The sequence below is a fragment of the Carettochelys insculpta genome, chromosome 16 (genome assembly GCF_033958435.1).
Source record: "Carettochelys insculpta isolate YL-2023 chromosome 16, ASM3395843v1, whole genome shotgun sequence".
In the NCBI taxonomy this organism is placed as follows: domain Eukaryota; kingdom Metazoa; phylum Chordata; order Testudines; family Carettochelyidae; genus Carettochelys; species Carettochelys insculpta.
The window spans coordinates 2,960,514-2,988,397 of record NC_134152.1 but is presented as its reverse complement, the minus strand read 5'-3'; the positions used below and the strand labels follow the sequence as shown (position 1 = coordinate 2,988,397).

Sequence of the window (27,884 nt, the reverse complement as noted above, 5' to 3'; positions counted from 1 at the left end):
AATCTTTTTACAGCGGGCCCCACTTTTTGTCCCTGCAGTTAACAGGCTTGCCACCCGACACCCTTCTAATGTAATCCAAACCAAAGTATATTTCAGTTATGTTCATATGAGTGAAAAAAAAACAGAACAACTCTTTCTGCATGTGTAAGAAAATAAGTCTGGAATGTAAAATGTTTATTAATTGGTATATGAATGTGAATACACAGACATAAAAACACTGACCTATTTCAACATTTTTAATGAGGTAGATGAGCCTGAGACCCAGCAGTCAATCGTGCTGTGCCCCCTTTATGAAATTTCATGCTCCCCCCAGGGGCCCCACCCCCCAGTTTGCACACCCCTATATCATGAAACCATTTTGCCCTTTTCCCCCATAACATCCAACCAACTGAACGTTCTCAACAGAGTCTGCCAATATTAGAGCAACAAGAGCTAGTTTCCAATACATTATATAGACTTACTGAAAGGAAGTTTACGAAAAGTTCAACTTTCCTTTCCAAGAACCATCTTACCAACACATCGTGTCACCCATTAGAGTCATTTTCTTGGAAACACCTTGTTCATCTTGGCCAATAAACTTATATCCACTAATCTTTAGCCAGATGTCATTGGTGCACATCTGTGACACAAAACCCAGAGAGCTGGGGGTGAAAATGTGCTGTGCCATTGCGATTGTGTGCTATGTGGAAATGTGTTGCACTATAAAGTTCACTACATGCTGCAGTTGGGAGAGATTAAAAGTGAACTGTGTGTTAGTTTGGGTGCCAGGAATTAAAAGGTGCAGTGTTTTGGAACATGCTGAATGCATGTTATTGAAAAACTGGTAATGACAAAAGGGGTGAGAATTGCATTTGAGAAAAACAAGGCTGGGGAAAGATTTGTCACCTAATTGACAAAAATCACAGTGCTCCATTATAATCAAGGAGATGTGGCAAGAGTTCACTTAAGTCTGTGGTAGATCAGTGAGATCTGTTCGGCAGAATAGTACCACAAGCTCTATGACTCTTAATCAGGCTTGATTCAAGGGCATTTCCTTGATAACTAATTAACACTTAAAGTTGATGACAAATACTGAATGATTCCAGTTATTCTATCCCTGGCTGCGATCTCATTAGCTTCCACAGTGCTGGGCTTACTCCAAACATGGGTGAGAGGTTTCTAAGGAAAGCCCAGCATGCTACGGGAAGTGGACAGTCAATGCCCCAACATAGTGTTGGTTTGCTAGAGGTACTATCTCCTGGATAAGTGCTGTGAAAGTGAAGCTGTGACCGTGCATGCCCTTAGAGAGTTATTACCTGCAGTGGTCACATGCAGCCAATTGTGTTGAATAAAATGAATAGAGTTTTCTGTTTCAAGCCTCATAATACAATTGATTTTAATGTGCCCATTCTCCTTGCACAGGAAGCCTCTTATTTGCCAGCTATTAACACGTTGCCCAGTGCAGACAGCATTAATGGTGAGATGCTTCTCATGACGATTTGCCTGTCCAGCTGTGGACAAGTAGCCTCCTGGGGTCAGCACAGTGGAAGCTTCTTAGACACTGCCTTGACAGCAGCCAGCATCTATCAGGCTCTTGTTACCTGGCTTCTCTCCCTGGTGAGTTACACAGTGTGAAATGCTACAGTACTGGGTTCTCCATTTTGCCTACCAGAATGCAGCAAGGTGGGGGCAAAAAGGTATCATCCTCTTAACACTTCTCCTTCCTCCAGCATTGCAGGCACAGGCTGGGCCAGACAAGGTACAGTCATGCCCCAGACCAGATCAGCTTTCTGTAATTGGCGAGATTCCCCGCTAAGGTCAGTGGGAACTGGATCAGGCCCTGAGTTTCCGAAGAGTGTCTAAGGGAACAAACATGCAAATCGGAGGAACACTGAACTGTTGGATCTCCAAATTTCAAAATCCCAACAATCCAATTGCTCCAGAAATTCCCTTGGAGGAGGCAGTGGCAGTGCTATTCGCAGTGATGCAACTGCTCCATGCAGGGGTGTGGAAATACACCTGAGCCCTATATTGACAGTGTATTTTTAAAGACACGGCTTGCACTTAGAACAACATTACATCCCACAGGAAATAAGCAGCAGGGTCTATACATCCATCCAGAGGGCCCAGCAAGGGAAAAACCTTGGGGACATAACATAAGCAGCTTGTGTAGTCACCAGAGCCCTGAGATGGAATTAGAGCCTCATAATTCAAATGTTGCCTATTTTTTCACCTCATATGGTACATGATCCAAGTCCAGGAAACTGGCCTTGCCCAGGTTGGCACTCCCTGTCTTCTCCCTGTTGTGTCTCTCCTACCTCCTTTCCCATATGCCTGCCACTTCCTCTTTCCACCTTCTCTTCTTCCTGCTGTTTTCTGTTTTCCAGACTATTAGGAGCCATTTTGAAGGGAATAGACAATAAGAAGGTGAATATTCAAATGTCACTGTATAAATCAATGGGTTGCCCAGATCTGGACTACTGCATCCAGTTCTAGTCACCCCATCTCAGAAAAGAAAGAAGAGAATTGGAAAGATGCAGAGAAGGGCAATGAAAATGTTTGGGGAGTGGAACAGCTTCCGTATAAGGAAAGGTTTAAAAAACTGGCACTGTGCAGCTTGGAAAAGAGACCACTAGGAGGGATATGACAGAGATCTATAAAATCATGATTGCTTCAGAGAACCTGAATAGGGAAGTGGCATTTACTCCTTCACAGAACACAAGAACCAGGGATCTCTCCATGAAATCACTAGGCAGCAGGTTTTAAAGAAACCAAAGGAAGCATTTCTCCATGCAACTAACAGTCACCGGTAGAACTTGTTGCCAGAGGATGTCATGAAATCTAAAGGTCAGGGGTGGGGTGTTGCTAACCCTCTGCCTGTCAGAAGCTGGGGCTGAATGACAGGGAATGGATCTCTGGATAATTACCCCTGTTCTGTGCATTCCTTCTGAAGCACCTGGCATTGGCCACTGTCAGAAGACCTAACACTGGGCTAGGTGGACCCGGTATGGTCCTTTGTCTCTTCTTCCCCTGTCAGGGCTCTTTTTTTGTCTCCTTTCCACTGTGAATAGCAATGCCTCTCACTGCAATCTGTGTGCTGAAATTCATCAAACTTCAGTGGGACGTTGTGAGCCTTACAGCTTTTGTTTTGGCCAATAAGGAGTTTAAGAGTCCAGAGCTCTGTCTCTGGGAATCAGCTGATGGTCTTGATACCTGGTGTTTGTTATCAGGCTGGCTTTATGTCCTTCTCACTTCAGATTAAATCTGCACATTAACAAAACAGAACATTTCCCTTGGCAACAAAAAAAATTATCTGTTTTTATAAAAAAAACCAGCCTCAGTCTAAATAAAACAGGGAAGTGACTGATGCTTTTGTGGCTATTACTGATTGGTACTGGGGAATATGGAGGCTTATTAAAGAACTTTGTGCTAGCTCCTTATAACGGCATAATCACTTGGCATTGATTTGGAGCAGAGACTGTACTGATCTCATTATTATTAATAAAGGCAGCGTACAGTGCTGCTGTGGGCTAAAAGCCTGCAGCACAGGATTGTTGACAAGGACTTTCCGTTCTCATTTCTTGCTAAGTTAGGGAGATCGTATAAGCAGCATGTCTCTCTTGCTCTTGCATAGCTGACTGAGTGCAGAGCTTCTCAGGTTATGGGGGTCCCTCCTAGAAGATAAACCCCATGACCTGCCACCTCCTGCATACCATTCTTATTTAATTTGGCCTTGATTCAGTTCCTACTGGCTAGACCTTAGCTACTATACTAATCAAGCTAGAGTATGCCCAGGGTTATTGAGCACAGGCCGTCTCCACTGTAAAGAAGCAGAGTGAGATCAAGGTCTGGTGTTACTCCCTGTCTGAGGAGGCCATCCTGCAGCTGTGTGTAACCTGACAGCATCCATTCAAATTAATTTACAGGTATCTCCCTTGAAAGTGAAAGGTGGACCCAAAGTGCCGTTTTATGTGCTGGGCCTACAGCAGTTCTGGAGAGAGGAGGGGCTGGCACTCTACGCTTGCCTGATTCCAGCAGGTGAATCCCCAGCACAGAACAGCACCACAATCCGGAAGCATAAAGTGAGTGGCAACACTTTCATGAGTCCATTACCCAGAAGTGCCGTGGGCATGTCCTGGTGGTTTTACTGAGACAGATTTGAATGTCCTGACTCCAGCTGATACTGGTGGGAGCCAGCACAGTTTAGAACAGCCCTTTGGCAGCTCTAAATCATATGCAGGGCAGCCAGCTGAGAATTGTGGAGCAGACCGATGACTTACAGACACGCTACTTTGCTCTTCTCAGTTGTGCCCAGTTTGATGTCTGCAGCTCAGAATCCAGCCCCACACATCAATGAGTTTTTCTCTATTTACTGCACTTGAGCTACCCAGAATATCTTCACTGGCTGGGCAAGTCTTTACCCAGGAATCAGATTGGGAAAGCTCATTAGACATGCAGGGTAGGCTTGTGGCTTTATTTTTACTTGTTGAAAATGTTGCTTCAGAGATGGCCTATTCCCTTGCTGTTAAATGCACAGGACTTGGGACTCCAAAGCCCTGCCTTTTGTTCCTGGTCAGTTCAATGTACGGTAGTAAGCTAGTCCTCTTAACCATTTTCTTGCTGAATGATATATCCAGGAACATCTGGGAAACACTCTGCTGCATGGGGTCGCAGTGCACCCATCCCCGAAAGGCACCTCTTTGAACGAACATGCTGTATGAAGTCACTACTGAGATGCCGGCCCATTGCTAAGTTGAGAAGGACTGCTGACTTTCCTGTGGCACAAAGCACCAGTCCTCCCCAACTGGGAAAACGTTGTAACTAGCCACTGGGAGATCCCTCAGCCACAGAGGTGCTGGAGTGACGCAGAGCCACAACCCTGATGCAGCCAGGAAAAAAGGCTCATGGCTGGATCCTGACAATCCCTGTCTGTCAGAATGACCCCTTAAGGCCATGAGCAGCCCTTATGCTGTTCTAACTTGCACCAGAGATCCAGCCCGCCACATCACAACTCAGGATCAAAGGGAAGGTGGTGGAAATGTGCCTTTGGATTCCCTTTTTCACTGCCACTGCTCTGCGGTGGTGAGTGCGCCTCATACACAGCTGAGGAGCTAGCTGGCTGTGAGCAGGAAAGACTCCGTTTCCCATGATGTAGCAGAAAGCCTGGAATATGACAGCTGTGGCGGCAAAGCTTCATAACTGTGTGATTGATGCTGACAACTAATGTCATGACTTACACACTGCACAAGAAAGAACAAGCAAGCCTCCTGGTGGTTCCTGGGCTTTTGTGGGGAGAAGCAACCTGGTTAGTAAGGAGAAGCAGGCTGCTAACCTGCCTAAGCACATTACACTGATTTCTGCATTAGGTAGGACCACTGGATCCAAAGTCAATGTTTTGAAACAAAAGCAAATAGATAGTAAAGAGACTTGCCCACCCCCATGGCATTGCCTTGATCCTATCTGTTCACCCAGCCATGGAGCTGATCAGAGTGTTGAAATAAGTTAACAGTGAGAGAGCTCAAAATGCTCATCTCATGTCTGTCTTTATTTGCTGACTACAGGCCCATGCTTCTCTGAACTTTGAGTGGGATCAGGGAAGGCAGTCAATTTGATCCCACATTGGCTGAACATGCTGCACAGAACTTCCGTCTCAAAGTAAATTATAGAGCAATATTACAGCCTTGCTTGCACTGCGGTTGGTACCCAGTTCGGCTAATCAATCCACACAACAGAGAACACATGAGCCAGGTGGACCCTGTTCCTTAAACTGGGCCTATGTACGACTGATGTTTCCTCCCCTTGGTGGAGGTTTCCTTTCGATACAGAGTTCTCCAGCATATGCCTTCCCAGCAACAATGACCGTTGTTATTCCTGCTTTCTGCAGGCACTTGTACAGCTGCTCTTCCCTCCTTTGTCAACCACGCAAGCTGATGAGACCCACTAAAATCTTTCCAACATGTCAGCTGCAGCCGAGACAATGAAAACAAAAGCAACTCACTGCTGCCTCTCTTATTGTTTTCCTTATCTGCCACAGCTATTGCTGGAGAGAAAACTGGCAGATTTCTGTTAAGAGTCACTCTCTCTCTCTCTCTTGCTGCGGTGCTAATGTGTAGTATTTTTACCTGGAAACATGAGATAACAATATTCCACTCTTGCAGCAGTTAACATTTCCAGTTCTAGTTGTTTCTTATGGAAACAGTGGCAATCAGTCACTAGGACTTAGCTTAATTTGCTGTGCAAAATCTTGTGTCATTCTGTTGTGCAGGAAAATAACTTGGATCCGGGTAGTACAGCTTGTCTTTGCTGATTGTGAGATTCCTGGACAATTACAAGTACCTAAAAAGGTGTTACACAGAGGAGGGAGAAAAATTATTCTCCCAAGCCTCTGAATATAGGACAAGAAGCAATGGACAATTGCAGAAAGGGAGGTTTAGATTGAACATCAGGAAAAATTTCCTAAACATCAGGGTAGTTAAGCACTGGAATAAATTGCCTAGGTAGGTTGTGGAATCTCTATCATTGGAGATATTTAAGAACAGGTTAGGTAAATATCTAAGAGGGATGACATACATGGTTCTTGTTCCTGCTGTGAGGACAGGGGACTGGACTCTCAAGGCCCATGCCAGTTCTAAGTATTCTATGATTCCATGAGTTCTCAATTTTTTTGGATCATCTAGAAAAGGGCCCACAAGGTGATGATCAAAATTAAGTCTAATGTCCTGACAGCTTGACATGTTAATGTTCGTAACAGTTTGAAAACAAAAAGCAAGTTTGAGTAATCCATAGTTTATTAGCATGGAGAACAGTCATAGTTGACTGTGCAAACTATTACAGGTTGAACCTCTCTAATATGGAACTCACCAAGCTGGGAGGGGTTGCAGCTGTGCTGAAGGATAGGGTCATATTTCAAAATGATCTGGACAAACTGGAGAAATGGTCTGAGGTAAACAGGATGAAGTTTAATAAGGACAAATGCAAAGTACTCCACTTAGGAAGAAACAATCAGCTTCATACATATAGAATGGGAAGCGACTGCCTAGGAAGGAGTACTGCAGGAAGGGATTTAACGGTCATAGTGGACCACAAGCTAAATATGAGTCAACAGTGTGATGCTGTTGCCAAAAAAGCAAACATGTTTCTGGGATGCATTAACAAGAGTGTTGTGAGCAAGACACGAGAAGTCATTCTTCCTCTCTACTCTGTGCTGATTAAGCCTCAGTTGAAGTGTTGTGTCCAGTTCTGGGCACCACATTTCAAGAACAATGTGGAGAAATTGGAGAAAGTCCAGAGAAGAACAATAAGAATGATTCATGGTCTAGAGAACATGTGCTATGAGGGAAAACTGAAAGAACTGGGCATGTGTAGTTTAGAAAAGAGAAGACTTGGAGGGGACATGATAGTGATTTTCAAGTACCTAAAAGGTTAGAAGAAGGAAGGAGAAAAATTGTTCTCCTTGGTCTCTGAGGGTAAGACAAGGAGCAATGGGCTTAAACTCCAGCAAAGGAGGTTTAGATTAGCCATTAGGAAAAACTTCCTAACTGTCAGGGTGGTTGAACACCGGAATAAATTACGTAGGGAGGTTGTGGAATTGCTGTAACTGGAGATTTTTAAGAGCAGGTTAGACAGACACCTATCGGGGATGTCTAGGTGGTTATTGGTCCTGCTGAGGGGGTGGGAACTGGACTAGATGACATCTCGAGGTCCCTTCCAGTTCTAGTGTTCTGTGATTCTCTCATCTGGCAACATTTGTTATCCGGCATGATTTTAGCCAGATGACGATTTATCAGGTGTGTGTCCAAGTTTCCCGTGGTCCCATAAAGTTTGTTTACGGCCACTAGTCCTGGCTGTCAGCGTTCTGTGCAGTTATTTAGCTGAATTTACTCTCAAAATTTCTTCTAAGAGCCCAGTAAGCAGTGGAAGTGTTAGTAATGCTGCTAGACAATATTCAGCTCTCATAGTACAGCAAATTCTCTCATTCAGCAACAGTCAGGTCCCAAGGGCGCCAGTTGTAAACAAATTTTATAGGATTACAGGAAACTTGGCCAGACCCATGATAAGTGGTCATCCATCTATCTAAAATCATGCTGGATTATGGACATTGCCAGACAAGAGAGTTCCAGATTAGAGAAGTTCAACCTGTAGTTAGCTCTGATTATGGAGATGGACATATAGTCACTATGAATTGGACCGAAATGCCCTGTTCATTTAATGTAGGCCATTGGATGCTAATTGTATTTTCAGAACTACCATGTTGGGCTGAGCAACCTAGAGAGGACACACACTATCTATTCGTGAGACTTCTGCTATCTTTTTATGGGGCGTTTCACTAGCAGCTCAATGTCTTTTATTGTTGTCAGATTTTATTTCTCTAGCCCAAGGTCTAAGGGTTTCTGAATAACAATGTAAACAACAGGCTCCTGAAGGATGGAACTGCTGTTTTAGGCAGATCAGTCTTTCAATCGCTCAGCCATGACAGCATCTTTTGTTTTAAATCTATTTCTATAAATCAAGCAGAACTTAAAAATAAGCCCCCCTCTGTGATCAGCTTTGGTAGCTTTGGGAATGCCAGTTTCTGTCCTCTTTCCAAATATGCGATTGAAAGAAGACAGGTTTACCCATTCTCTACGCAGATTGGAGGCCTGGAGTTATTAGACCAGATGAAGATACATTTATCTCTTGTGACCTTTGTGTCCTGATAAACAAGATGCATTTGGAAGCATGTCTGATGGTAATCAGATTTTTATGACACGTGCTCTTTAAGAATTTAAGCTGTGTTTCCATTTAGGCAGCCTATGACTAAACAAAGCAACCTGGTTATTTTCTATACACTTGCTAGCCCTAAATCATTTTGTGGTGCATGAAAGTAACTTCTGTGGAGTCTCTTGCATTGAAAGAGCTGAGGATTGAGCCTGACACCTTGATGGCTTGTGCTTTTCATTGAAGGTACCTGAACGGATGCAAGAAAAATATGTTTTGCATAACTATTAATTCTGATCACTTACGAACTGTTCCCTATTCGGGAAGACTCTCTAGTTGTTGAGAACCAGTGTGGAGGGACAAGCCGGTTGAGATCTGTAACTTTCCAACAGTGTAGAGTGAAGCTTGGATTGCAGTATTTTTAATAAAAATCTTATTAAAGAATCAAATGAATACCACAGTTCAGACTGTAAAATAGCCCTGTTAAAGGTTTCTCAAGTGAATATTATGCCACATTAGACTGATTTACGGTCCCCTTAATTAGATAATTTCTCCCCGCAGCTTCAGAAAGGCAGAATCTAGTTATAATTAAAAGCAGTGCACCTTTCCAAAGATTTATACAATACGCTTATCACCTGGGCTGCAGGATAAGTGGAATGCCCCGGCTGAAAGAAAGTTACTGGTCACCCTTAGTTGTAGAGCACTCCAAGATTCATAGCATCGCCCTTTGGCCAGAACTACTGAAATGATTAGCTGGTTTAGCTATAAAGCTTTATTATGGAGCCCAGCATTGGTGTTAACTTCAATTGGCTGTGAAGTCAAGGTATAAAATAACTGAGGCATACTATCCATCACACAGAGCTCCCAGCCTTTTGGGCATCCATACTACTTCCGCAGAGGAAAAACTTAGCTGAGCCTGCTTATGCCCTCTTCATGCCGCTTCCTTCAGAGCTGGCAACCTCCTCTCTACTTTAATGATGAATTTAGGTCTCACCTCCATGCTAGTCCCCAGCCTGCCTACCTTCCCTTTAGTTGTACTGTACTTAGGGCATAGCGAGCTACCCTGAGGACGGTTCTGGGCAAGTGTTCATTATTAAAATAAAGGAGAGGGTGTGCCGCTGGTGGGTTTGACAGGTGATGGGAAGATAGCCACCCAGATATCAGTGACAAAGCTGGAATATTACTGCTGGTCTGCACTGAGAACTGTGGCATAGTCTCTCTTATAGAACCATAGAATGCTAGAACTGGAAAGAAATGAGTGTGTATAGTATTGAATGCTGCATCTTCTTCCATCTCCCATTTACCTGCACTTTTGCAACGTGTATAAAAAGCTTCTTATGAAAAAAAATTGCTGTGTTCTTGCAGTACACTGTTAACTTGAAGGCAGAGCTTTTAATCAAATGTCACTGTTTGTAGGCTAAGGACGATCTACGAGGAACATCCATTTTTTACCAGCACATCTCTACATACCTGTCCCATACATGGCTTCCAAATGTTATCTGGTGGTGTGGAGAACTGACCAGTCACCTCCAGAATCAGCTGTACCCACTCCTTCCAGAGACTCCCACTGTACGGCTCAGCTGCATCACCACTATTAACCCTGACCCTCAGGTATGTCTGTGAACTCTGTGTCTGTGTTCTGCCATGGGTAGGGCCAATAACCAGCATCAGCTGTCATCAATTAGTAATCTTTTCCTGTGGCCTATGTGAGGGTTTAGGGCCTGATCCCAAGTCTTACTTAATACTCATAAGTGCAATTGCATTAAGAACAGAAGAATGACCATATGGGTCAGACCAAAGGTCCATCTAGCCCAGTGGTCAAAGCCAGGTGCTTTAGAGGGAATGAAGAGAACAAGTGATCATCAAGCGGTCCCTCTCCCATTGCCCATTTCCAGCTTCTGGCAAACAAACTAAGGACACTTCAGAGCATGGGTTTGCATCCCTGCTCATCCTGCTTAATAGCCCCTGATGGCTCTGTGAATGAAATGCCAAGAGCTCATGTGTTCGTGGTATGATGGACATATCTGTGTCCTCTAGGGACCTTGGACACTATATAGGACTAGCCTCTCTTACCTAATTGGGAGTGTTCACAGCTGCATTCAGGGAAACCGTTCTCTGAGACAAATTTATCCAGGACAGATGTGCTGAGCCTTGTGCACTCTTAGCATTTCCCCACAGCAGGCAGTCAGAATGTGGCTGCCCATATTTCCTGAGTGCCAAGGGGCTCCCAGCCCAGCTCAGCCCCACAGAGGACGCTGTGGTATAGAGAGGTGTAGCTACAATGCTTACAGAATGGTAAACAGCCAGATGGCTACACTGAAGGCATTTTTTTCCTGATGGTCTAGCAAGATCACCAGGGAATACACATTTTCTTCCCTTCCCAGACATCATGCCCTCAGCCACTGCTGTATATCCCATCCATTGCCTTCTTGTAGCATCAGCAGCATCTGTCAGTCATAGTGCTTCCCCATAATTCTCAGGGCAGTATGAGCAGAGAAGCACAATCCCAGGAATCAGTGGGCATTTCAGTGTTGTTTCACAACTAAGCCGATTGCTGTTGCAGTACCATACCTCTTATGCAATGCCAATCTCATTGAGGGGTTAGTACGTACACAGTACAAATCAATACAATGAAGAGGTGGGCATTAACATAGCACTTACAATTTTGCCTGTGTGATGTTCCACCTCCTTGACTGAAAAGGCCACTTATCTTTCATTGATGTGCAGCCAACGTGACTTCCAGCACGGGCAAGTGCTGAAAAGTTACCCAATATATTTGTACAGGATAAGTATGGTGCTTATTGTAAGGCACAGAATAAGGCCTCATTTAAATCAGGCAGAGCTTTTATGCCTGTCTCTTATGAAGGGAATTATAAATCATTAGAAATTGAACAGCCAGGCAGCAAACCCATTTTCTGTGTGAGGGATCTATCTCTGCTTTGCCTGCTTAGAAGAAATTAAATCAGATACAAGGCCAGATTTTCCCCTCAATTTCCTGTGCTCGGCACCTCCTTGCATCGCTTCCTTCATTACACAAAGGCCACACCACATCATGGCCCTTTAACCATGGCCATGGCCCTTTTAAAATGCGTCACTCCATGTAAAAGAACATTCTGATCCCTCTAAGCAAGCTAGAGGGGGCCAGATAGCTGACAGGGTTTGGTGGCACTGGCTGATTGACACCAGGTGACAGTCTGTCCCAGTGTTACTAAAAGCCAATGCTGTATCAGGGAGCATCCAGTCTAAAAGACAAGATACGAAAAGACTGGTGAAACAAACAAGTGGACAGGAGAGAGGAAAGAAGAAAACGGGGTAAAAAATGTAATAGGATGTCTTAGTCCAGATTATTGCTCTGCAGAGGGTAACCAGTCAGTAGCATTCATCTTTACACAGCTTCTTTGTCACAGACAGAGAGCAAGGCAACATTTACTTTTCAGTCAGTTGGCCCATAGCTTCTCAGCAGATTCTGAATCCTAAAATAGATCCCTTTGTCCTTGATGCTTTACTTTGAAAGTCTCCGTTATTAATGCTATACATGCTTTCTATCGATCCATGATATTTTATTTAGGATATCCAGAGCAAATTCACAAGGGGATGATTAACACCACGGGTGAGGTTAGGAGTGACATAACCCTTGTGCAGGTTAGCAATTAACGTTCCATGTTAGCAGAAAGGGGATTGTTTCATTTTAATAAAAATAGAAGTAACTGCATTTTCATATTAACCCTTGGGATGCTGTGTATTTGTCTTGATAACCTCCTTCTCTACAATTCCTTCGCTCCAAGTGAACAAGACTTACCACCTTAGTACTTCCAGCAGTGCCCTGAGCACTAACAAGCAAGCCATCTCATCTTCCCTGCCTACTTTTTCTTCGCCACCCTGCATGGAGCCACCCTGGGACTCCCACTCTGTGCTTGTTCCCAGCCTGCTCAGGGAGGATCAGGAATGTGGTTTGTGTCTGGAGCAAATGCTGGAAGAAGATGGGGGCTCCTGCTGGAGAGAGGTGGATCAGGACTTGCTCAGGTCTGAAGTACTGGTTCTGCCTCACTTGCCTTCCAGTGGCTCCCACAGAGCCCTGAAAATTAGCTACTCCCCAGCTGACTTCTCCTAGCAAGTTAAATAGTTTCCTAAGGGTTGTCTTCCTTTTTTAATGTAATAGTTCTGATTAGTAATGGGCTCATCCTGAGTTCCTCACTCACTCACTCACTCTTTACTCAAGCAAGATTGCCATGCACCAGACTGGAGTTTTAGGCCCAGGCAAAATCTCCTGGGTGTAAGTCCGTTGGAGATGAGGTTGGGTGCTGGCCAAAACCTAATAATACAGCACCGGATGGGGTAATGAGAGCAGTTGGGGCTCTATGAAAACTGAGGGATATCATTGAAGACATGCAAAATTCACTGCTGTAGTGCTTACCCTCTCTGTCAATATACTGATTCAACCTCTTAGAGAATAACCTGCCTGCTGAGTTTGTGGTGAAAAACATGGAATCTCCATCTCTGGAGATTATTTAAGAACAGGTTAGATAGATGTCTGTCAGGGATGGTTTAGACAGTACTTTGTCCTGCCATTAGGGCAAGGGGCTGGACTCGATGGCCTCCCAGAGTCTGAGTTTGCAAAGGTGTGATCACTCTAGTTTAATAGTTAGTATAAACTTCTAGTTGCAACAAAATGCACCAGTCCAGTATGATGACCCCAGAGTGGGCTTCATGTCATGGGAATATAGTCTCTACAGATTAGACATGGGAATTTCTTGGTCTGAACATTCTGCATGCAACCTATTAGGCTTTAGTCTCACAAGGGAAGAGGTTGAAGGCCCCTATCACTTGGGACATTTAAAACAAGACAATAGAAAATTAAAATGCAGGATGGGGAACTGTGTTGTCCGAGGTCATCCTCTTTTGCATTTTCCTTGTGGGTTCCATGTGAGAGCTTGTTGGAGGAAGACCTTAAACAATGTGGAGTTCTACTGAGATTAAAGGACAACAACTGGGATACTCCTGGAGTCAGATAGAAGTTTTGTCCCGAGACAGAGTGAAGTGGAGGAGACTTGTAGATCCTATGCTCCACTTGGAGTCCAAGGGTTAAGTAGTAGTACTAGTATGGGGAACTATCCTGCACCACCAGAATAGTTATCAGGGCCAGTCTCTGATTAAAAATTAAGAAGCTCTTTTCTGGAGAATATATGTTAATGGGATGCCTGAATACAAGCACTTGCATGACACAACTGACAAGACCCATTAGTGTTTTACAATGCCTTAGACGTGATGTTCATTCTCTTCTCCCAATTGCATGCAGTATAAAATCTCCCCACTCCTGAGTCTCTGCTTTTAGCATGTGACTTATGAAGCATACTATAGCTATAGTTCTACCTACGAGCCCTGGGCTCTTGCCCTGATAAAGGGAGGCAGCGCCTGTTAGTGCCTCTTACTAGCAGCGCTTTTACCATCATAGCTGATGGAGGAGCTCCTTTGCACAGCTGCTGTTGCTTTCACACCAGTATTTCATCATCATCGCCTGATTTGCTTAGGCTCTAGGCTGTAGAGCTGCTACTTCTAACCGTTGTTTGTTCAACAAATAAAAATTGCATGAAGTAAAGTGGTCTGGGCTCAGTGCCTCACAGATTTGATCATTCAGATGTTTTATTCCTTTACTGCTGTCTTTTTCCCCCTTTGTCTCTTCTTTTCACACAGTCTGAGCATAATCTAGTGGGTGCAGGTGTGGCTCTGGTGTCCTTCGTGTATGGATATGATGGTTACCAGAGATACTTGTTTTGTACCCAGCGGTACTGAGACCTCATCTGGGGTGAGTGAAGTCTCTGCTCTACAGCCTCAGCTGAGAGCCAGCTGGCCTTTAGCTCATGTGGTAGAGTGCAGGGCTTTAGACCCTATGCTTGCAGGTTCTATCCCTAGTGCCAGGAACCTAAATCTGTTAATATTATACTTGGGTGCACCATGACTTGGCTGGCTGTGGGAACTGGGAGCTCTTGGGGTTTGCTGGCCTCCTCTGAAGCTTCTGCTAAGCCTGATGCTAAAACTTCAAGGGCTTGTTTGTCAAGCTACATCTGACAGGATTGACTGCAACAACACTCTGACCTCTTCTAGTTGCAGTCCTGGGGAATGCTGAGAGATTGGCATGCTTGATGCCTGCCCTTGCTGATGCTGCACTGCAAGGCCAAGAACACACCACTGCTATCAAAGCACAGATCAAAACCTTTAATAAGGAGTGCTACTCTCCTGCATCAGGGACACCTCACTTGTTCGTGATTAATCAAGTCTTCCTCCTATTCCATCACTTCTTGAGTTAGTACTGAGAGGCCAGCTACCAGGCACTCCTGTATCTGTCGTATCACCTGATGAACTCATTATGTTGCCTTGGCTGCACAGCCTATATATGTTTCACATCTCACCCGACTGGTCAGAACACTCTATGCTGAGGCCATTGGAGGCTGACTCACCCACCCTGTCTGAGTCACCCTGTGGATGACTCAGATGCCCTGGGCTTCATCTATATGGCAATAATGTGTCAACACAAATGGATGCCTAATTGAAAGCTTACTGCAGAACCATGCTCCAGAAACAGAGGTTACCATGAAAAACAGTGAAATTCAGACCCCACAGAAGATTGGGGAGATTTGCTGTTGGCAAACTTATGGTTGACAAACTGACTTTGAGATGATGAATGAAATATAAAGTGTGATGTTTGCCTGAAATAAGGTTGGAGAGATGCAAATTGCTCCAGTTCATCACAGCGGTTTGTTCACTCTGAAACCTAATGACCACAAAATAACAGTGAACATTGTTAACCATTCCACAGATGACTGGCTAGCAGGACCAACACAGCTGGAGGCAGTGGTTTATACTCAGGGAAGAGGAGGAGAAGGGTGAAGTGAGGCTTCTTGTTGCTGTCAAACAAGAGAATGTGGAACACAGTCCTACCACCTTCTATACTTAAAAGTACCTCTGTTTCTATCCTAAATTGGGAAGATGAGAAAGCAAGGTACATCTGCATCACAGTACCAAATCTTCAACCTCCTCATGTGTGCCAGCATGCAGAACTGCCCTTCCATGCCTTTCTGGGGGCACAGAAACCTTAATTGCCTTCTCCCCAGCCATCCAAACCTCCACTTGCCCCAGGCTGGTTCCACAACACATTTGTTTTCAATATTAAAATCTGCAGCACGTTGACATTCTGGGTGTTCTGCAAAATAAACAGAATTTAGTCTCAAAACAAATAACACAAGGGGTTGGACCATATGGTGGCAGAGTGAGGGGAGCACTTAACAGCAGTGTCCCAAATCAAGGGTCCTTGTCGCAGAAGTCTGAAGTCCCTGTTATACACATTTGTTTGTGTGTGCTGCATCAGTTGTGGGTCTTGAATATGTCTTGCCCCTGGTACCGGTGCACCAGTTTTCAGTGCCTGGGGTAGTGGCCCTTCCATTAATGTTGTCAGTAATCTCGCTGCCAATGGTATTTGCACAGCTCGGCTTGGTGGCTGCTTTTTCAAAGCCCTCCACTCATCTTGGCTTAAACCTGATGATGCCAAATGAGACAATTCAGCCTGTTAATGCAGATTATCTGAAAGAGCTAGCAGAGTTCTTTGAGATGCCCAGTCCTGTGGAGGTAGAGAAGAAAGCCAGTGACTTTCTTCTGGGCGATTTGATCAGCCTTTCTTTCCATGGAAAGAATGGCTGGATCTGTCCCGTGCTGGGAAGGGGACGAGGTAAGGAAGTGCTAGTGCTTTCCCCTGGAAATCCTACTCTGGCTTCTTGCTGTGACTGGGAAACATTGATCAGGCTCGTATATTCCGTTTGCTACATAAAATTTAGTTTCACATTCTCTTGAGATAATTTAATGGACAAAGCTTTTCCTTACTTCTTGTGGGGAATGAGTGCAGAAGAACATACTGCTTCCACGAAGGGAAATATCAGACCTGGTTGTATTCTTATAGGATGGTGGACTCCTGTAAAATGGGCTTCCCCCACCTGCTTTCATTGCTTCTGCTCTGTATTTTACAACCCATTTTTGTCCTGCTGTGAAATCTCTTCTCCTAACTGTGTCTGGCTTCTTCTGTACTATCCTGTCTGAAACAGAACATTGGCTCCGGGTTGCTTTGTAGTGGCTTTTTAAAGGAAAAGGAATGTTTATTTACAGTCTCAACTATGCTATAGAGCAAACTTCTCCAGTGCCATGAGGTGGCAGAAATCAGAGCATGTCTCCTGAACAACAACCAAGAGAATTGACAATTATAAAGAAAAACACAGGATGCCACCAGCTAGGAACAGTGGGCACCACACTCATCTTGCAAATAACACTATGGGCCCAGCCTTTTTCCTGTGCCAAGGTCTGCTTGGTATGGGACAGACAGGTAGGTAATCAGGCTGCTTTGGCCTTAGAATAAGTCAGAGCAGCTTTGGGGCTGCTGTAATTTGTCAGTTGCCCATAGACCCCAAGGCATCATACACTGAGGGAGAATTGCTCTACTGTCTCTCATTTTACCTCTGACACACCCCATATGCCAGTGTGGGGGCCATTGACATAGGAGCTGATTACACTGCCTTGTGCCAGCACCGAGCTCCACCAGCCTGGGAATTATTGGTGGCCATTGAACGCCAGCTTCCTCTGCTTTGCATCTCTTGAGTGGTGCAAAGCGGCAGAACATAGGCAGAGGCTCTCTCCCACTTTCCCTAAAGATTAACAGGCAGCATTCAGTCATGAGATGTGTAAGCTGGTTTAATGGGGTCTGTGGGCATGATCCTGCCATCACTGTTCTACTAGTGCAACATGGGTCATTTCAGTGGGGTAAGTGAGAAGGAAATTAGGCCCTGGGGCTAAGATGTTGTAACCTACACCTCCCTAGAAAGCAGCCACTTTTTGTGAAAAAATCATATTGCCTGAAGCCCAGTTTTCCATTGAAAATAGTTTTGATGGAATATTTTCAACCAGTCCTGGGAGGCAACATTGGTCGAAGAGGGGATGGGGAGTGTGTGCAAAGAGTGACATGGACAGAAGATAGAGGGTAAGGCAAAGTGTATATTTAGAGCTGGGAAGGTGATCACAGGAGATTGAGCTCTCTGAATGAAACACGTCCCTTAGGAGAGGCATGGAAACTGGGCCTGGGTCATGAGAAATGGCAATGTCACTCCTCTTGTGTGCCAATAGGCACCCAGCCAGCCATCACTGCTTCATGCTGATAGGAGGCGGCAGAAAAGACTAGAAATAGATGGGCTTCCCTGGGCTCTGAGTGACTTTGACATTCTTAATTTCTGATAACAGTGGAGTCACTCAGTTACCCAAGAGGGTACGGTACATTGTGCACCTAAGCCAGGCTCATCCAAGGATTGGATCTGTCTGTGTACATGATTCTCCCCTAATGTGAGGCTAGATTTCTTTACTGTGCATGCTGAAAGAGGGAAGGGCTGGAAGTCCCTGCTTCTCAGGCATTTAAAACTAGACTGGATGAAACACTAGCCAGTATATAGTAGGAACTTGAGGGGACAGGTGAGCTAGTATAACTAACAGGACTTCCTGCCTCCGCTGTCTGTGAATATCATATTCCTGATAACTACCAGGATATACACCTAACAGATCATGGGTACAATTTAGAGAGGCCTCCAATTCCATTATGTCCCTTAGACATCTCTTCTTTCTTTGCTAGCAAGCAATGTGGATTTTACTATGCCTGCAGGTATGTACATGGCTTGATTTTCAAACCCTAAGAAGTCTAGGGCCTATGTGCAGGTTCGTGCCTTTTCATTCACAGTCCCTACAATTTCAGATGGCCAAACACATCATTTGTGATTCATTCCCTTCCCGGAGAGTCAATGAGAATGTCTTTGGGTCAATTTATGTTCCCAGGCATATTGTCATTGAAATCAAGAGGACTAAACCTGGTGTTGCTGTGATTAGTGTCACATGCCAGGAATGGTAAGTGCATAGGATCATGAATTCTGCTTTTATTTCCTCCCAGACAATGTCTTTCTTACTTGAGGCTGCAGAAGAGTAAATGAGACAGGGCTTGGCCCATTTAAGTAACAAGAAGGTAATGAGGTAAGGTAAGAAGAGGGAAATGGACGCTCTCACTCCTACAGTGGGACAAACTGAGGGTCAGCCTCTCCTTCAAGTTTTCTAAACTGTATTTGGCTGTGTCCTAGCTAGAGCTGGGTGAATAGCAAAGAAGGTTTCCATGGAGATATAGCCACATCCTGGACCCAGTTTGGTTTGACCATTTTTGCCTTCTTTCTCTTTCACCATCTTGAATATTCATGGTGTGAGTTTTAGTGTCAAGGTCAGCCTGCAGGGATGCAACACCACAGCTCGTGTACAAGTGACACCCTCTGCGTTCACAGACGCGATAGCACCCACAGTGTTCCTGGGGCCGTCCCAGCTCTTGTGAGCTTAAGAATGAAGATGGTAGGAAGTAGAGAATAAGGAGGGAAATAAGGGATTTCCTGCAATAATAGGAGTGTGTGAACAGCACCAGGGGAGAGCAGGAGGTCTCCAGTTGCACAGGGGTGCTGGCAGGGTCTCTCTGAGTGACACTTTGTCCATGTGTGATGGAGTGTGCACAGATGAGTGCACAAGTGATATGATCATCCCTACACAACTACCAGCAAGTGCTGCAGCACAGAGACCTGCCTGTGGCTGTGTCACCACATGGGTGCCCTGCCCAAAGGGTTCTTCCAAGAACCTTCCCATTTCCTGGGCGAAAGTAAAAAGCACTAGTGGGGCAGCAGGAGGAATACCAGAGGAAAGTGTTGCAGCAACAGGAGACGCTGCTGCATTGATTGGTGATTAGTGAAGTGACCTATGAGCAGCTGTCCAGGGGAGGGTTGCCAGATATCTCGCAATATGTGGGACAGTCACACATTTCAATCAGCTGTCCTGCAAGCTGTGTTTACAGAAAAATGGCCCACAGGGCTGCCATTTGAAATCTGGGGCTCCCCAGCTGGGGATCCTGCGGCTGGTGCTGCCGGCGGGGATCTTCACCCTAGCTGGCTCCCAGCAGTGGGGCTGTGGGTTGCCCCCTGCCCTCCGGCTGGGGATCCTGCGGCTGATGCTACCTATGGGGCTCTGTGCTCCAGCCAGCTTCCAGCCACAGGGCCGCAGGGTCCCCTCCATCCCCCGGCTGGGATCCCATGGCTGATGCTGCCAGGAGAGCTCCACACCCCAGCTGGCTTCCAGCTGCAGGGCTGCCAGGGTCCCCACCTCCCTGCCCTGGTTTTTGGAAATCTTATGCAGGACAGGCAGCCCTGGCTGAGGATACCACAGGTGGGGCTGCCTGTCCTGCATAAAGTTTCCGAAAATCTGGCAACCCTGGCCCAGGGATTAGCAGAATTAAGGTCTCTGGGGTTTCCCAACTGCCTGGTCTAATCTGTGTTGCACTGCTATCTGCATGGCACAGAGAAACTGACAAGCTCCTTTGGAACCAGACTCAGTGGCGGGGTGGTGCATGAGGAGAGAGGAGAGGGTTTATCTTCGGTTGGTGATCTCTCACTTGCTTCCGTAATCATATTTTCCACAGCAAAGGAGTGCGATGTTACAGAGGAAAAACAAAGGGACAGATCCTCCATTGGTGTAAATTAAGGTAGCTCCACTGACTTCGGTGGAACCCTGCCAACGTACAGCAGCTGCCTTATGGAGTTCTACATGCTAACATTAGCTGACCCTGAAATTCTGTTTCCATGCAAACGACTCCTCCCTATTATTAATAATAATTAATAATTTTAAAAAATCTCTGAAACAAAATTCTACAGCCAGACAAGGCCAGGAGACATCAGAGAGTTTTGACATTACCCAACTGAATTTAGGTGTTACTGTTTTGAAAGATTTGTGGAAAGACATAAAGTTCATATGATTTGTCCAGCAAAGCAGAATCTCTCTCAGGTGCTTACACAATTAAATGGTGTTATATGTACCTTGTAAACCAGAATGGCCAGATTTTTGTGTAATTAGTCCAGTCTGTATCCATTATAAAACTCTTAATGAGGCCTTTGTGAAATTTTATTTCTTTTCCATAGAATACATCCTGATATCATCTGAGCTCAAAAGACATCTTAACCTCTAGGGTCAAATTCACATCTGGTGTAAACTGGAGTTCATCTCGGCTGAAAACTGATTTTGTTTTCAGTTAAAGAGCAAAATTCTGCTCTGTGCAAATCCCAAGTAATTCCACTGACATTTCTGGAGTGACTCGATTTACGTTGCTCTATTTGGGATCAGGATGTGTCCCATTACCCACAACTTAGCCAAAAGGAGTCTCTCCTGTGGTCTATAGATGTTTTAATTCATGAGGTCAATCCCTGCATGCTAATCGTCAAGTGAGAACAAATTGTAATGACTGAGAAGTAGCTGACACGTCCTTACGCATAGAGACTCAAGCTGCACTCGTGCAGTTTGCTTGGTTTGCTGCACAGAAAAATGGGGAAGTACTAATGCAAGGTGAGGTATGTAGTTTATGCTGGGTAATAAAATGCCTCCAGGGGGCCTGCCTCTTGCCTTCCTGAATAGTGAATGCGTCTGAAATAATGAGACTTCCAGAAATGTGGAGTGTTTGATTTGCTTTGAGGAACTGACTTCAGTTTCACTCTTGTAACAATTGACTAAGGCAGTTCCACTCATCATTATGCCCTTCGAAGTGCGATGTTCAGAAGAACCCTTACTGACAGGCAAGGTGCAGAAGTGCTCAGCTGATCCACTGAAGTCAGTGGGAGACCTGCTTATGGAATGGTATCTGGGTTGGTCCCTAATGTTCATTCTCCCAAGATACCAACTGTAACAGGTCTGTGCTCTTGGGTGTCATTTCAAGTAGCCTTTACTGCACCTAATGGTGAACAGAGCAAACAGTGCCATGACGCTGGACTAACCCTTCGTCACTTTTGCTGCTCTCTAGCTGTAACATTAACCAGGCTGTTTTTTTCAGTTCCTGACTTTGAAGGATGAAGATAATTCACAAATCAGAGCAGTCTTTTGTGCCTTTCAGGCTGTTGAGAAAGCATTTGCAATGCCAACTGGGTTCTACTGGCAGACAGTGGAGACTGATGAAAAATACTTCCCTAACAGCAGTGACATTGGGGCTAGTGCCGACATAGACACGGAGGTAAGAGCTCCTTGCTGACTTGCAGAATGAGGTGGGTAGCTGAGGGATGCTCAAATTGGAGTGTAATGCTTGAATTCCTTTGACGGGTACAAATAATCAAACTTGAAACATTTCTCACTCAGATCTAAATGTGCCAGACTAGTCGATGATGTCATTTTCCTGTGCCCATTGCTCCAAGCCTGAACAGATTAAACTCTGAAATGTCTGGGCTGGGAAAATTGCTGCATATTGGTAGTGGCAGGCACATTTGGAAACCCAAACCAGTTTGACTACAAACTGATTTGTCATAGAACTTGCCTGACTTTTAGAACTTGTACAATAAAAAGCTGAATAAGTCTTTTGAATTCATTTGGAGACGCTTAACGCATCATCCTGAACTTGGTCTAAAAATGCAGCTGCTTTGACTTTCAGCTGGATGGACAAGCTGCTTAGAATCATTTTGATTCTACATGCCTGGCTTGTTCCTGTATGTTGCTTGATGGCCACCAATGGGCACCTAGGGTCAGGGAGTGACTTACCACTCTCTAGAAAAACTCTTGTGACTGGGGCAAGAATGAAGTTGCTGGGCTTCTAGAGAGTTCCTTTAGTTCTGGAACAAGGTCTTCATGCCACAGCACAAGGCTGTGAATAGGATGAGCCTTGAGAGAGGAAAAGAACAAAGTAAAATAACCCTTGAAGCTTTCCCTGCTTTACACAAAGTTGTTGTTACTCTCATTTCTACCGAGTCTGAAGAGTAACAAACTTGTGGGGCAGAAGCCCATGGGAAAACTCATTAGCCAATCTGAGCAATGGGTTAATATCAGGGGAATTATAATGACATCAACACGGAAAACTGAACTTTTTCGTCTAGTTGGAATAGTCTCTTTTTATTACCAAGATCAATTTATAACTTAATTTATCATAATATTGTAAGCCTCATGATGTGTTTATGAGGGAGTAGCATTTGAAAACACTTCATTTAAAGTGTCCAGTAACATTCAATTACTTTGGCATTTATTAGAGTAATAAAGATCCTTCTTGGGGACAGCATTCTGTACAGAAAGGGAAACCATAAACAAATTGTAGGCCGGTATAGTCATGATATGCAGCTGCAAGCCAGACCTTTCAATGTCCCTGGATTTCAGGAAAAAAACAGATTCTTCTGTGTAAATTATATGCTCCTTGAAACAAGATGTTTCCCTTTATGGGAGAGTGAAATACAGAACTGGAAAGCAAAAAAGGAAGAGGATTCAGAATTTTTTTCTTTCCTGTTCAGAAATACAGATGCAGTTGTTCACAACATAGCTGGGTGTCTTTCAGAACTCTTAAGCTAAGGATGGTCTGAATGGGATTAATCTAGAGAACAGGCTTTTAAAATATAGATATATTGCAGGATACCTGGTGTATCTGGTTCTGAATTCTCTTCTGGCATTGATTTTAGCATTTCTCAAACTAGAGAAAGTCAGTCATCCAGTCTAATATTATTGGAAAATGTTTCTTCTCTACTGAAAAAGTAAACAATGCTTTAGGTAAATTTCATTCCTCGCCCCACAGAATCTACAACCCAGTGCAAGACAAAGGACAGTAGTTGAGATCACCAAAAGCATTCTGTTATTAATTAATGTTATTAATATTCACCCGGCGTAGCTCAGGTCCGCAACTCAATTTTTGGTTTTTGGAAAATCAATTGAAAAATGTCCATGCTTCATTTAAATCATTGCTTTGGGGTGGAGCTGGGGATGAGGCTGCCCTGGGGAGAGGGGACTACCCTAGCCCTCTCTCTCACTGCAGCAGTTCGGGGTCAGGTGAGAAGTGCCTCTCCATGGCCACTGCAGTTCCAGCAGGCGCAGCCAGGGGGAAGGGTGAATGTCCCCTCGCTGGGGCAGGTCCAGGTTTGTCTGCCCCAGCACTTCCCAGCTAGACTGAGGGGGTGCGGCAAACTGTGCATTTTCCCCATGCACCTTGATGAAGGGGAACAGCCAGCAATGTTCCCATATGAATGCGGGGGGGCTTCAGTACCCGTGCCCCAAAGGCTTCTAGGAGGTGGGCGGTTTGGAGCTGGAGCACTCCCGGTTGTGGGAAAACTCCCCCAGCCAGCCCCTTTCACCTGCCTGGTGATTCTGTATCTTTTCTGTATGGTTTTATGAGTCGTGCCCCCATTCCAGGCACAGCCCATTGCCCTGGCACAGCCAAACCCTGACCTGGCTTTAAGTTACCATAAGAGGAAGCAGTAGAGTGAATGTGGTGGTCCTAGCTCTTACCATTGAGGAGAAGTTCTTGAACAGACAGGTAGACAAACACACTCAAAGACAGTCAAACTCTCACAAATGTATAATAGATTATGTAAGTGCCAGAGGGGTCAAAAACAGAACGAAGAGACAGTCCCTGCCCCAAATATTTTACAATGTATGTGAAGGTACGAAATTATTATTTCGAAATTATTTATTGCGAAATGTAGATACAGGCGCTGCATGTCCAGCTTATGTGGCTATAAGTATCACAGCTTAAGCAAGCAGAGTAGAGGGAAGGTCTTACCCCTGAGGTCTGTACTCTACATGGCTGTTTACAGGCCTCCCACATCTACAGTGGTGTCTTTAGCTCTCTAGTGTCCTGCTTCTTCCTGGCTGCAGGAGCTTTCCCTCTGGTAATGACAGGCTCTGGCTGGGGAGAGGCAGTGGGGCAGTGCTGCCTCCCCACAGCCAGAGACTTTCTAGCTTCAGTCAAAGCTCTGGCAGCAAGAATAGGGTCTGATGGGGGAAGGCAGCAGGTGAATATTGCAGCAACTCCCCACTACCAGAGCCTTTACCCAGTGCTGGAGCCCTTGCTGCTCTGTGTGGTTACACATAGAGGTTCCTGTACTGTATGCTGCACTGTAAGGGTTTGGATGTAAGCTAAGGCACAGGAATTACTGAAGAGAAGAGCTGTCCAATTGCTGAGGATGCCTGGTTTGCACTAAAGCAGAGATACTCAGACTGAAGCTAATGAGCTGTAATGTGTCTCATGCAGCTCTTTGCTCCACACGATTTTAAAACCCTGTGTGATTTCGTTATTGGTTTATGACTTAGATTGATCACGATACCTTTCCAATGTCATTAACCAGTTATCATTTATAAATATATACGGTTCCCCGTTGTATTGTTTAAATCTGAGCATGAAGTAATATAGTAAATGCAACAATGAACTGACATGAGTGGGGCTCTAATGGGTAACGTTAGTCACTGATTTCCCTCCCGAACCCCTGAGGTCTGAGTATCCCTCCTCTAGAAGAGAGAAATCTCACCATTGTTGTTAAGAGCATTGAAGCCATTTGACCCATTTCTCCCTTGCCCTCTTCACCTGGCTGCTCAGGTTGCTGTGGTGTTGCTGTTTGAAACCCTGCTCCGAACTCCTTTGGCCGTCCATCACATGTTACACCTGATCCTCAGCTCTGGTTTGGATGTCTGTGGGCTTCGCCTGCTCTATCCCCAGCACAGCATGCTCCTCCCTAGTACAGGTAAGGCCTCCTCTACATATGAAAGGTGCACCCATTTAACTGTAGCAGCTCACAGACCTGCTCAAAAGGAAGAGGAGTTCAAGGCGGGTAGGGACATGACCACACTCAAGCCTTTCTCTTCTCCTTTGGAGTCAGATTCCATCTATCCCCAGTGTGAAGTTTTTCACGATACTCTTCCTGTCACCCCACTGCTGTTCGCTCTGGCCTTTAGGTCTCTCTAAATGGCAACCCCAACTTTGTCTGCGAGGCTCTGAGGAAACTGCCAGATAAGGGGCTGCTGACCTGGCCTTTTCCCAGCTGCCCTGTAGAGTGACCCACCCTCCAGAATGTCAGGGTTTGCCAAGTGGCTTCTGCCACTTTTGTTAACCTCGGGGCCAGGGGCACTGCAGAGAAAACAAGGCGCCAGTGGTAAAGCCAAACATGGATGTCTGCAGTTGGACACTTTAGCCCAGATGCTGAAGTTATTTAGCTGCTTAATTCTGATTGAATTCAATGGGTGGTAGGTGCAAAAATACTTTTGAGTTAGGGGGCCCTAACTTGATAGCATTAGGCCCCCATGTTTGTAAATATCAGCCTTAGCTGCTCATTGCCTCAGTTTCCCCTTTAGTAAATCAGGTGGAATAAAACCCACCTCTCAAGGGTTACGTCTGCACTAGCCCAAAACTTTGAAATGGCCATTGAAATGGCCATTTCGAAGATTACTAATGAAGCGCTGAAATAAATATTCAGCTCCTCATTAGCATGCAGGTGGCCGTGGCACTTGGAAATTACTGCGGCTCGTCCAGACGGGGGTCCTTTTCAAAAGGACCCCACCAACTTCGAAATCCCCTTATTCCTATCAACAGATTTCGAAGTTGGTGGGGTCCTTTTGAAAAGGACCCCCGTCTGGACGAGCTGCGCGGCAGCAAGCCACAGCAATTTTGAAGTGCTGCGTCCGGCCGCATGCTATTGAGCAGCTGAATATGTATTTCAGCGCTTCATTAGTAATCTTCAGAATGGACATTTGCGTGGTTATTTTGAAGTTTTGGGCTAGTGTAGACATGGCCTAGGAGTGTGCAAGGCTTAAATACATTTCAAGCCCTTCACAATCATAGAAGGAAAGCTGTCACGTAACTGGCAAGTCCTGAGATTGTTACTGTACGGGCTGGCTCCCCTAGAAGTCCTGAGAGTACCGTCGGGTCACATGCTCATGTACTCTGTTTCTTGTGGGGGTACTGGCAGAGTGAGAGGACAAGAAACAGGTATTTCTTTCAGCTGGATGGAAATTCAGTCCAGACCTGCTCAATCACTCTGCAGTCTCCCTGCTGGCCTGCCATATTTGGACACAGTGAATCGCAACTGACTCATTATTCCGATTGTGTTTCAGCAGTAGGTTGTGATATGTTGGAACAAGAAAACCATAAAATCATCAATAAACAACAGAAGACAGGCAGAGTTCTGCTTTCAGAGCCACACAGCAGGTCTTCCCCGATGCTGTGTTCTCTCTGCGTGCTATAGGGGCACACTGCATAGGGAGAGAGGCTGGTTTTGAGGTGATATCCATAATACTGGTCTGAGCTGAACTTTGCTTGAACCTTGGTCATTTTGGCAAAGGCCGCGGAGTTTTTGCCTTCCTTTGCAACATGGGTCACAAGTTTCTTGTTAGGTTCATCTGGGTATAACTCACCAATTCAGTTCCTGCCATTACTGGGGTCTTGGACCCTGGTGCACCTCGATCCCTCCTCTTCTGTGCATGTGGCACACAACCAATCTTGGCTCTTGGCAGGAGGTTAAACTAGATGGCTCTTGTGGTCCCTTCAAACCTTATGGCTCTATGACAGTATAGATTAACAGAATCACAGAATCATAGGGCTGGAAGGGACCTCAGGAGGTCATCTAGTCCAGCCCCCTGCTTCAAGCAGGATCAACCCCTACTAAGTCATCCCAGCCAGGACCTTGTCCAGCCGGGACTTAAAAACCTCAAGGGATGGAGAATCCACCACCTCTCTAGGCAACGCATTCCAATGCTTCACCACCCGCCTGGTGAAGAAGTTTTCCTAATATCTAACCCACACCTCTCCCTCTTCAACTTGTGACCGTTGCTCCTTGTTCTGCCATCTGACACCACTGAGAACAATTTCTCACCCTCCTCTTTAGAGCTCCCCTTCAGGAAGTTGAAGGCTGTAATAACGCTATAATACACTATAATTCTTCAATCTAATCCAGTGTTTTGGATGTAAAAGAGGGTAAGAGGGTGTGGTACAATGGCTGGGGATATTGGAGATGGGTTTAAGAGGCAGCAAAGGCAATGCTGCCCCAAACTATCTGCCTGGCCCCACCCAAACTCCACCCCATCCCTGCCCATTCAGCGCAGTTCCCCCAGTCTCCTGGGGCTACCTGGGCTTTAACCCTGTGCTGCCAGGTGGGGAGGGGAGAGCTACCTGCCAGCCTGTTCTCCAGGACGACTGGGGCTGTGCACCAGCTGCCCTCCCTGTGCTAGTGGGAGTCAGGAAAAATTGGGGCTGCAGGCCACCTGTTCACTGAGTTGGGCCACAGGCTGCCTGTGCCGGTGGGGGACTGTCCCTACAGTTGGGTGGGGCATGGCTGCCATGGGGGGCCACGGGCAGCAGTGGCGGTGTCCTGAGCAGAAGGGGCAGGGTT

The 27,884-nt window shown here is 45.5% G+C and overlaps 1 protein-coding gene across 3 annotated transcripts in view; it reads left to right on the top strand.

Moving 5' to 3' along the window:
* Nucleotides 1–27,884, top strand: part of DNAAF8 (dynein axonemal assembly factor 8) — a 111,802-nt gene that overhangs the window by 36,784 nt on the left and 47,134 nt on the right. For all 3 annotated transcript variants that reach the window (XM_075010936.1, XM_075010934.1, XM_075010937.1), the window contains exons 11-15: nucleotides 1,402–1,596; nucleotides 3,906–4,061; nucleotides 10,093–10,287; nucleotides 21,656–21,772; nucleotides 25,100–25,244. In XM_075010936.1, coding sequence (XP_074867037.1) covers nucleotides 1,402–1,596; nucleotides 3,906–4,061; nucleotides 10,093–10,287; nucleotides 21,656–21,772; nucleotides 25,100–25,244 — 808 coding nt within the window. The remainder of the gene's footprint in view (nucleotides 1–1,401; nucleotides 1,597–3,905; nucleotides 4,062–10,092; nucleotides 10,288–21,655; nucleotides 21,773–25,099; nucleotides 25,245–27,884) is intronic.